Source organism: Berghia stephanieae, chromosome 14 (assembly GCF_034508935.2).
Source record: "Berghia stephanieae isolate SIO BIC M18660-M18661 chromosome 14, UCSD_Bste_1.3, whole genome shotgun sequence".
In the NCBI taxonomy this organism is placed as follows: Eukaryota; Metazoa; Mollusca; class Gastropoda; order Nudibranchia; family Aeolidiidae; genus Berghia; species Berghia stephanieae.
Genome location: NC_088373.1, coordinates 22,505,690 through 22,517,708, shown reverse-complemented (window position 1 = coordinate 22,517,708; position 12,019 = coordinate 22,505,690). Strand labels below are relative to the sequence as shown.

The following is a 12,019-nucleotide window of genomic DNA, read 5'->3' as shown; positions in this document are numbered from 1 at the left end:
TTATTTTTTTCCTTCATTTTACCAGGTCCAGTGATGTTTGCTAATCTTCTAACGTCCCAGCTGTGTTACGAAGGTCCTTCCATCGCCCACATGAAGGTGAAGGACTATACGCAATGTGGTTTTGAATGTTCTGAAAATGTAAACTGCAGTGCTTTTAGCATCAAATACAATCTCGGACAAAATTTAATTAATTGTTATTTAGTAAACTCGACTTCAGATTGTGATTTCATCTTAAGAACAAAAAGATTGGATTATTTGAATTCGTCCTGGAGTCGACTGGGCAGAAACGGAGGCGATTGTAACAAGTTTATTGATTATCATTTTGGTGCTGACGGTGTTGATGGTGGGGGTGCAAATGATACAAGCAGTCAAGATGGAGGCATGGTAGAGAGTGAGGTTACGGATGGTGTTGTTACTGCTGTTGGTGGTAATACTGGTGGTGGTGGTGGTGGTGTTGATGTTGGTGGTCATACTGATGGTGTTGGCGGTCATACTGGTGGTCTGGATGTTGCTACAAGTGACAGTCAAACTGAAAGTGACGATGGTCATGATGCTGGTGGTGGCGGTGGAGATGATGATGGTGATAATGACGGTGGGATGAGTTATGACAGGTGTTATTATTACAGACTTTTGATCGTACCATAAACAAACAAATAATTTATCTATTCATCATTAGTGTATTTATTGTCTTCAACGATGAGTGAAATACTTTTCATGACATAATAAATTTTGCTTTTTCCACAACTTGCGACTATCTGTGTCATTTTAGTATTATGTCGGATTGACCTAATTAATATATATATATATATATATATATATATATATATATATATATATATATATATATATATATATATATATATATATATATAATTAGATATATAATATTTAGATGCTCTCAACTCTAGTGAGTTTTATCTTACAAAAGTTTAACTCCGTTAGGGTTTTCAATGGGAAATGATATTCAGGCAACTAAATGTTGGCCCTGATGAACCTAACGGAGAAACGACGCAGTAGGCAAAAACACAAAAGAGGTATGAGAATTAAAATAACTTGTGCTCCTAAAACTGTCCATCACTATATTATGTTCATTTCTCACAAACATTATATATATATATATATATATATATATATATATATATATATATATATATATATATATATATATATATATATATATATATATATATATTTATAGTTAAAAGTGCTTAACATGAAAATGAGAAGATACGAATTGGTTATATTTTTAGTTTCTTCGTTTTTTGTTTGTTTTTTGTTTGTTTTTGTATTTTCTGTATAGTTTTAATAATTATATTTTTGCACCCAATGTACAGGACGTTATTCTACCACAATGTAGTATTTCCTTCATAATTTATCATACTCAGATACCCATTGACTGCTAGGCGGACAAGGGTCTGAAAAAACAAAATCTCTAATTTAAATGGGATGGATATCAGGGTCTGTGTTTGTTAAGCCAGTGTTCTACCTACTGAACACCTTTGACCCCTCAGTGGACAGGGCGAGTACTACTGTACTAATTTCATCAGAACACACTGAACGTGCTCAAAGCGCTTTACAAGGAGTCCCTGTTCAACAGCAACATGTAACATGTAGGACGGGACATGACGCCTCCTAGGCAATATTACAATTTTTCGAACAAGGACAACGTTGTTACCGGCCAGGTACTCATTTTACACCTGATTACGGTGAGAGAATATGAGTAAAGAGTCCTAACATAAGTTCGTTTGAAGACTGAAAAGTCGAAATAAAGTGAATTGAATAACAAATTATTAAAAAGCGTATTTTATTACTGTTCTTATTTCATGTGTTATATCAAAACTTGAACAAAAGGGTTTTTTACGAACTTTATTTTTTCTTGCGGCTATGTGGGCTTGTGGTATGACACTCGCTGTTGGATCGGAAGGTCATGGGTTCGAGCCTCGCTCAGCCCATAGTTGAGTCCTTGGAAAATTCTCTTTACCCACATTTTCTCACCATACTCAGGTGAAAAATGAGCACCTGGTCGTTTACAGAGTTGTCTTTGTCCGCAAAAAATGCAATATTACCTAACAGGCGTTATGTCACGTCTTACATGTTGCATGTCGCTATTGGCCACGGACCCCTTGAAAAGCGCTTTGAGAACTTTAGTGAATATTGCTCTATATAAAAGCTTTATTTTTTATTGCAAGGTTTTGATACAACGATTGAATCAGGAACCCGTAAATGAAGACACGAATACGATTCAATAGTCTGATGTCACGCCGCCTGGCAACGGCGGCCATCTTGGTTCTAAACAAAGAAAATCATTACTTTTTATTTTTCATGTTGGCTAGAACTTCTCATATGCCTTGTGGTCAGAATGTGTAAAAGTTAAAATATGATCAAATTTATGTTTTTTCCCCTCTGGATACCCTTTATGCTCGCCGGAGAAATATTTCATACGGGCGTCCGCCATTGTTCCGATAGTTTAGAGCCAGTGTTACTAAGTTACCATGCGTCATTAGGAAGGAAATGACGTTACGACTGTTGAAGATTATTGTTAGATACTTTTTGTCATGCTACACGCTCTCTATAGCAGGAAATTATAGGTAAATATAATTATCCATTTTTGGGTGAACAATATTGTCATCATTCATTGCAGACAATACATTCCAGAAAACTATTGAATCCAAGCTTCAACACAGTCATTAAACAATATTCAATAATTTACGTGCACTGTGTAATTACTACACCAACGTGTTCAATAGCGCTCTTTCGTGCACTCTGTATCATTACACAAAAAAATATAAAAAGAGCGCGTTCAATAGCTCTCTGACTTGGAATGTGTATTATAAGACCAAGCGAGGTGCGTACAATAGCGCTGTTATATTATTCATGCGTGCCATCGTTCTCTTGTGTTTACAACGTATTATAATTACACCAAAAAGGTGGCATTCAATAATGATCTTGCGTGAACTGTATATATCTTTACACCACATGACAAGATTCAAATCGCACTCTCACATGTAGAGTTTATTATTGTACCAGAGGGAGCGTTCAATCGTGTTTTACGTGACCTGTATATTATCACATCACAGGACAACGTTCAATAGCGCTCTTGAGACTGTAGTGTTTATTTTCATACACAAAAAGGAGGGTGTTCAACAGCGCTCTTCCGTAAAACTGTGTATATTACACAAAAAGCATGGCGTGGACTCGCGCTCTTAGGTTCAGGGTGTATTATAGTTACACAATCGGGGTGGGGGGGGGGGGGAGGCGTTCAATAGCTCTCTTACGTGCACTGTTTATAGTTACACCGGAAGAAGGGCGTCCGATAGCTATCTTACGTGCACTGTGTATAGTTACACCAGAAGAAGGGCGTCCAATAGCTCTTTTACGTGCACTGTGTATAGTTACACAAGAAGAAGGGTATCCAATAGCTCTTTTACGTGCACTGTGTATAGTTACACCAGAAGAAGGGTATCCAATAGCTCCCTTACGTTCGTTTTGTATAGTTACACCAGAAGAAAGGCGTCCAATAGCTCTCTTACGTGCACTGTGTATAGTTACACCAGAAGAAAGGCGTCCAATAGCTCTCTTACGTGCACTGTGTATAGTTACAACAGAAGAAAGGCGTCCAATAGCTATCTTACGTGCACTGTGTATAGTTACACCAGAAGAAAGGCGTCCAATAGCTCTCTTACGTGCACTGTGTATAGTTACACCAGAAGAAAGGCGTCCAATAGCTCTCTTACGTGCACTGTGTATAGTTACGCCAGAAGAAGGGTATCCAATAGCTCTCTTACGTTCGTTCTGTATAGTGACACCAGAAGAAAGGCGTCCAATAGCTCTCTTACGTTCGTTCTGTATAGTTACACCAGAAGCAAGGCGTCCAATAGCTCCCTTACGTGCACTGTGTATAGTTACACCAGAAGAAAGGCGTCCAATAGCTATCTTACGTGCACTGTGTATAGTTACACCAGAAGAAGGGCGTCCAATAGCTCTTTTACGTGCACTGTTTATAGTTACACCAGAAGAAGGGCGTCCAATAGCTATCTTACGTGCACTGTGTATAGTTACACCAGAAGAAGGGCGTCCAATAGCTCTTTTACGAGCACTGTGTATAGTTACACAAGAAGAAGGGTATCCAATAGCTCTTTTACGTGCACTGTGTATAGTTACACCAGAAGAAGGGCGTCCAATAACTCTCTTACGTTCGTTCTGTATAGTTACACCAGAAGAAAGGCGTCCAATAGCTTTCTTACGTGCACTGTGTATAGTTACATCAGAAGAAAGGCGTCCAATAGCTCTCTTACGTGCACTGTGTATAGTTACACCAGAAGAAAGGCGTCCAATAGCTCTCTTACGTGCACTGTGTATAGTTACACCAGAAGAAGGGCGTCCAATAGCTCTTTTACGTGCACTGTTTATAGTTACACCAGAAGAAGGGCGTCCAATAGCTATCTTACGTGCACTGTGTATAGTTACACCAGAAGAAGGGCGTCCAATAGCTCTTTTACGAGCACTGTGTATAGTTACACCAGAAGAATGGCGTCCAATAGCTCTCTTACGTTCGTTCTGTATAGTTACACCAGAAGAAAGGCGTCCAATAGCTCTCTTACGTGCACTGTGTATAGTTACATCAGAAGAAAGGCGTCCAATAGCTCTCTTACGTGCACTGTGTATAGTTACACCAGAAGAAAGGCGTCCAATAGCTCTCTTACGTGCACTGTGTAAAGTTACACCAGAAGAAGGGCGTCCAATAGCTCTTTTACGTGCACCAAAAGCACAGAGTGTAATTATGCTCTCACTTTTACTGTGTATTTAAATATCACCAAACGGGGGGGGGGGGGGGGGTCATTCAATCCCACTTTAACGCTAACTTTGTATTATTGCACCAAAAGACGACAACGTTCAATAACGCTGTTACGTGTGTTGTGTATTATTATAATAAAGTTCGTTTAGTAGCGCTCTTAAGCGTACTTTGACTTATAACATCAAAAGACAGCGTTCAATAATGACGTTGATAATCCATATTTTGAATCTTATTTGTTAACCATTTACATAACATAGTTCGTTGAGTTATTTTCATCACTGAGATCATATTTCAATTCCTATACTTCTTCCACGGAGTCACTGGGCACGATCTATATTAAATTTCAATGTGCTCGGCGCCACTGGTTATATTGCAAAATGTATTCAAAGTGACCCACTTAGTGTAAAGTGTTCACAGTTTTTTAAAACTCTAACATCCCGATTGGCTATTTTATTCAGCTTGACACATGGGTATGCTTATAAGTTTTGTAAACAAGGAGCGTGTTTACATTTGTTAAGACATATCCAATTGTTGAACAGCAACAAATCATGACCTGGTTGGACGAAAACATGAATATAGATCGGTCCCATTGTTGTAGGGCTTTGGGAAACAGCTTGCAACGGACGGATGACTTAAAGCGGTTTTTACAATTTTATCACAACATTGTGTTTGTGTGGAGAACGTGTGAATATGCGAAGTAATGTAGATTATTGACAATGTCAGGAAAACAATTTGTTCATTTTCGTATAGGAATGTGTTTATCAATTAAAGTCAGCGATGGATGACGGGGAAAATGTTTAGAATTTAAAGAATGAAGCTGCCGTCAATAGGTCCTTTGTTATTTTCAGACAGCCATTTGGTTGATAAGCTATATAATAAGATTCGTTTAGAAGACTACAAACGTTAAAATAAAGTTACTCAAAGTTGTTTGTGCTTCTTGCGATCGATTTAACATACAGAGCAGGTTAGTATTTTACTTAAATACATTGTATTAATACAAGTTTATGATTACCAATCTTTTCAACAGGGTATTATGTTTTGATAGATCTGATGCTTCAAACTCTCTCCTCACGGACCATATTTGGATTTTCCCTGAAATCTCATACCCATCCAACTTACAAAATATATCTTAAAAATCCTATCTCAAAAGGAATAAGCATATTCTACATACAATCTTTTTCAGCGAAACAAGCTATACAACACAATATTACGTTCCTACAGCTGTAGCCAAAAGATCTCTTTACAATTTGTTTCTGATGTACAAAAGTAATCTGAATGGACAAAATTGTCGGTTTTATTATAAACGAATATGGCGAATTTCTATTCGATGGTAAGAAGAAAGAGAGAGAGAGAGAGTGAGAGAGAGAGAGAGGGGAAAGAGAGAGAGAGAGAGAGATGAAACTTATTTTCAGGTTTAACTTGCAAGACTCGAGAAAAAATAAATGGAATCTCAACCTTCGTTAACTATTAATAGTCCATGCAGCGCCTAGTGAGCCGTTTTTAGGAGAGCTTGTGGAATTGAATAATCCAATTGGTTTAACTACTAAATAGAACTCACGATTTGTTTTCTTTTGTCATCATAGATTTGCATTTTGACCAAGTTTGTTTTTAGCCTGTGCTGTTAACTTATAGATAGAATGAAGTTGACGTCACTCGGGTCTTTGATATTGTTTTTTTTCCATCCGCGTTTATGAGTAATTCTCATTAAACTGTATTAACCAGACTATAAACGTTCAAGATTACACACATTTTTGATACTAGTGCCATAGCCTTTGTAAACATATAGCATTAACTAGCCAAAATATGACGTCAAAACACAAGTCTACAGAATAAATCTAATCACGAGTTGTATTCAATATTTGAACCTTGGGATCTTTTGTGTTTCCTTGAGCACTATCCACTTGACTGTGTACTCAACTATAAAATACGTCAAAATATAAGTCACTGTGCCCGGCTATAGATAGTGTGCGCTTGGCTAAGAGGCTCACAATATTGTCATTCAGAAGTATAACGGACCAACACAAAAAACTATGAAAAACCTTGGCCATTTATTGGTTACAAATACAGTTTAGTGAAAATTACTCATAAATGCGGATGGCAAAAATTATAATGTTACGAAGGCTACGATTGGACCCACGAGGAAGGTTTGTTTTAGGTTTGTTCAGCGCCAAGCGGGTTAGTGGAGCTCAATGTAGGAAATGATCCCATCTGTTGAGCTATTGAATACAAATCACGACTTGTTTTATTTTTTGTCCAAAGACTTGGCTTTCGATTGTTTTCGTCAGTCTCAGGCTATGTGTAAAATTGGGTGAACATATCTCCAACAAAAGAACGTTGTCGAACGGATGTCCCCAAGGCTGTGTGAGTTCCCCAATCCTGTACATCTTATACACCAACGACTGCAGACCATCCTTTGAAAATTGTTTTATAGTGAAATATGCAGATGATACTGCTATTCTTGGCTTATTAAAAGATAAAGTTACCGAAAAGAATTATTTCAAACAAATAAATATATTCACCGATTGGTGTAAACAAAATCAGCTTGAATTAAATGTTGAAAAAACGAAAGAACAGGCGTTTGGTGTAAAAAATAAAAACGACTTAAAGTGTGTGGCGATCGGTAAAGATGATGTTGAGATAGTTGACTATTTTAAATATTTAGGAATAACCATTGATAGTTCCCTCAATTTCTCTCAACATATTAATATAATTTCTAAGAAAGTTTCCCAAAGATTATACATCCTAAGGAAATTGAGAACATTTCAAGTAAGGAAGAAAACTATGTTAAGAGTTTATGACTCATTGATTAAAAGTGTAATTGCGTTTGGCTGCACCATATGGTTTGGAGGATGCCGACTTAAAGATAAATCAAAAATTTCAAAATCTATCAAAGAGGCATCAAAAATAATAAACCATCCTCTTGATGGAGTAGAAAGAATTCATGGAAAAGCAATAGAAAGGAAAGCATTCTCAATTACCAACAATAAAAAACATATTTTATACCATGAATTTAGTCTTTTACCATCTGGGAGAAGGTTTTGTCAGATTAAATGTAGAACTAACAAGTATAAATCAACGTTCGTTCCATCAGCAATAAAAATTTTGAATATTTCATATGGTACAGAAAAACCAAGGATTGATTCGTTGACTGATTAACTGATTAATTTATTTAATGTAAGATTAACTGACCAATTGATAATGATGATAATTTTTGGTGTCGAATTGCCACAATCGTAACAAATTGAAAACGAAATGAATATGTTTATGTTGTGTATATCGCACGTGTGAAAGAAAGAAAGAGAGAGAGAGAGAGAGAGAGAGAGAGAGAGAGAGAGAGAGAGAGAGAGAGAGAGAGAAAATAAGTAGGAGTGAAATATCTGTTCAATCTTAGTTATCGTTTAACATTATAACAAGTGTAACTAAATGACAAATTGCCATATTTATGGACAATAAAGATCTATTATTATATTATTATTATTATTATTATTATTATTATTATTATTATTATTATTATTATTATTATTATAGCTACACGTATAACAGCACATTTGCTTTAAATTCTGTGATGTGCAAAACAAATCAGAATGATAAACTTGTTGGTTGTATCGTAACGAATGTCACGATTTTCATATGGTTGGAAAGGAGACGGTTAAACACATAGCATTAATTTCCCTTAAAATGTAACTGGTATTCTATTTTCCAAATCTTTGAAGGTTCAAAATGAGGGTGCGAACTTCCTTTGATTCGTTCGTGGTCATTCTATTCCTGTTGGTCAACATGAACGACATGTGCAGAGCTAGCCCTACTCCCAGCGGCACAAGTGAGTCAAGCAATGTTAAGTGCTGTTAGTGGTCGGAAGGGAGAGAGTAATGAATATTGGAAAATTATATATTATTATGGCCCCGTCTAAGTGTTATTTCACAAATTACTCCACTCGACTAAGGTATAAATGATACATAGTTATAGTTGTGCGGTTAAAGCGGTTTAGTAATATGACACTCGCTTTCGGATCGGAAGGTCCTCGATTCGAGCCTCGCTCGGCGCATAGTTTAGTCCTTGGAAAAGGCTCTTTACTCACATTCTCTCACTGTACACAGGTGTAAAATGAGTACCTCGCCGTTAACAGTGTTGACTTCGTCTGAATAAAATTTTAATATTGCCTAACAGGCGTCAAGTCCTGTCCTACATGTTTAGTGTTGCTGTTGGTCAGGGACCCCTTGTAAAGCGCTTTGGCCACGTTTAGTGGATATCCTCTATATAAAAGCTCAGTTTAATTAAATTTATTTTAATAGTTAACAACATCGTAGGATAAGGTAAGAGTTTTTATCAGTGGGCCGCCCGGGAGGAGATTATTATTATTATTATTATTTATTATTATTATTATTATTATTATTATTATTATTATTATTATTATTATTATTATTATTATTATTATTATTATTATTATTTATTATTATTATTTATTATTATTATTATTATTATTATTATTATTATTATTATTATTATTATTATATATTATTATTATTATTATAATATTATTATTATTATTATTATTATTATTATTATTATTATTATTATTATTATTATTATTATTATTATTATTATTATTATTATTATTATTATTATTATTATTATTATTATTATTATTATTATTATTATTATATTATTTTATTATTATTATTATTATTATTATTATTATTATTATTATTTATATATTATATTATCTTATTATTATTTATTATTATTATTTACCCCGTGTGGTGTCCGGGGTCCCTCAACTGAGAGGGTCAAGAATAGCCCAACGCCAAGCCAGCGTGTCGTAAAAGGCGACTAATGGTGTGTGATTCCTCCATCTTTGAGTCACCTGGTCCTCCAGGTTGGGGGTTGGCAAAGGGTTAACACCCCTTTCCGTTAAACTCTAACCGTTACAGAAACACAGACAGACAAACCAAATCCTTTTTTTAGCTTGGGCGACCGAAGAGTTTCTGGAATATCAGAATTTATGAAGGACAACAGACAAAGCCGAAAGGACTCTGCTGACCCGATGACGTCTTCGCCAAACAAGCAGCTTCGAATTGCGTCGTGGAACGTTCGCACCATGTATGAAGCAGGAAAAAGCTCTCAAGTTGTGACTGAGATGAGAAGATACAGGCTGCATATACTTGGAGTAAGCGAAACCCACTGGATACAATCCGGACAGAAACACCTCAAGTCTGGGGAGAAGATTTTATATTCAGGGAGAGGGGACGGGATTCATACACAGGGAGTAGGAATAATTCTAAGCAAGTTTGCCCAGAAGTCACTGAGAGGATGGGAACAATGCGGAGAAAGGATCATCATGGCGTCCTTTACAACACGGAGTAAGAAGATCAGCATGAACATTGTACAGATCTATGCCCCAACAAATGATGCAACAGATGAGGACAAAGATACATTTTTGGTCTGCTACAACAAGTCATTGACAAGTTGCCAAGGAAAGACATCAACATATTGATGGGAGATGCTAATGCAAAAGTGGGACAGGATAACGTAGGCTATGAAGGTATCATGGGACGTCATGGCATGGGAGAAATGAATGATAATGGTGAGAGATTTGCAAATTTCTGTGCATTCAACAGTTTGGTGATTGGAGGATCAGTGTTCCCCATAAGAGGATCCACAAAGCAACTTGGGTCTCACCAGATGGTATGACAGAGAATCAGATTGATCATTTTTGTATCTCTCGTAGATTCAGACGTTCATTGGAAGATGTGACAGTACGGAGAGGGGCAGATGTTGGATCAGACCACCACCTGCTATTGGCAAAGCTTAAGCTCCGACTCAGAAAACACGGGGCCAGATCACATACAAGAAGAAAATTCGAGGTGAATGCACTTGATGGGGAAAAGAATGAGGAATTCAAACTACAATTGAGTAATAGATTCCAACCTCTTACTGAGCTCGAGGAGGACATAGATGTAGAGTCACATTGGGCAAAGATCAAGGAAGTCTACATAACAACTTGCCACGAGGTATTGGGGGTAAAGAAATCAGAACATAAAGAATGGATAAGTCCAACCACCTTGGACCTTATTGAAAAGAGGAGAACAAGGAAGGAACAAGTGAATGCAAGCCGAACAAGGGCTTCAAGACTGGATGCACAAGAGCAGTATCGAGCCATAGCTAAGGAAGTCAAAAGATCTGTGAAGAAAGACAAGGAAGCATTCATGAACAGACTTGCAGAGAAAGCAGAAGCAGCAGCGACTGGAGGACACATGAGGATCCTTTATCAAACTACCAAGACACTTGCTGGAAAATATGGGAAACCAGAGGTACCAGTCAAAGACAAAGATGGGAAAACTATTTTTGGAAAAGAGGCTCAATCTGAACGATGGAGGGAACATTTCAACTGCCTTCTGAACAGACCACCACCAGACAACCAGCCAGAAATTTTGCCTGCAAGGAATGAGCTACCAATTAGCTGTGATCCACCATCGATAGCAGAGATTGTGGGTGCCATTAACAAGATGAAAAGGGGGAAAGCTGCTGGACCAGACCAGATTCCACCGGAGGCTCTAAAGTTGATGCGGAAAGAAATGCTGAGGCCCTGCACCACTATTTGAGAGAATCTGGAATGACGGGATATTCCCAAAGGATTGGAAGGAAGGACATCTTATCAAGCTTCCAAAGAAAGGGGACCTCAGTAATTGTAATAATTATCGAGGCATCACTCTTCTTTCTATCCCAGGAAAGGTTTTCAACCGTATTATTTTAGAGAGAATTAAGAATGCAACAGATGCTAAACTGCGGGACGAACAGGCAGGTTTTCGAAAAAACCGTTCAACCACCGACCAGATTGCCTCTCTGCGAGTCATAGTGGAACAGTCTATAGAATGGAACTCTCCTCTTATTGTCAACTTTCTGGATTACGAGAAGGCTTTCGACAGTATTGACAGAGCAACATTGTGGAAAATTCTGGCACATTATGGACTCCCTGAAAAGATAGTAAACCTCATTAAGGAAATGTATGAAGGATCAAGTTGCAGGGTTGTACATGAAGATCAGCTTACTGACAGCTTTGAAATTAAGACTGGTGTCAAGCAGGGATGCTTGCTCTCTCCATTCCTGTTCATCCTTGCCATTGATTGGCTAATGAAGGAAACCTCCAAAGGGAGAAGAAATGGGATACAGTGGACCCCTGGACACAGTTGGATGATCTGGATTTTGCAGATGATCTGGCTCTTT

At 37.2% G+C, this 12,019-nt stretch overlaps 1 protein-coding gene across 1 annotated transcript in view; it reads left to right on the top strand.

Moving 5' to 3' along the window:
- The first annotated feature begins 5,399 nt into the window (after positions 1-5,399).
- The window catches only part of LOC144959776 (uncharacterized), an 8,450-nt gene continuing 1,830 nt past the window's right edge, over positions 5,400-12,019 (top strand). The window contains exons 1-2 of the mRNA XM_078892514.1: positions 5,400-5,759; positions 8,509-8,615. Coding sequence (XP_078748640.1) covers positions 8,516-8,615 — 100 coding nt within the window. The 5' untranslated portion in view covers positions 5,400-5,759; positions 8,509-8,515. The remainder of the gene's footprint in view (positions 5,760-8,508; positions 8,616-12,019) is intronic.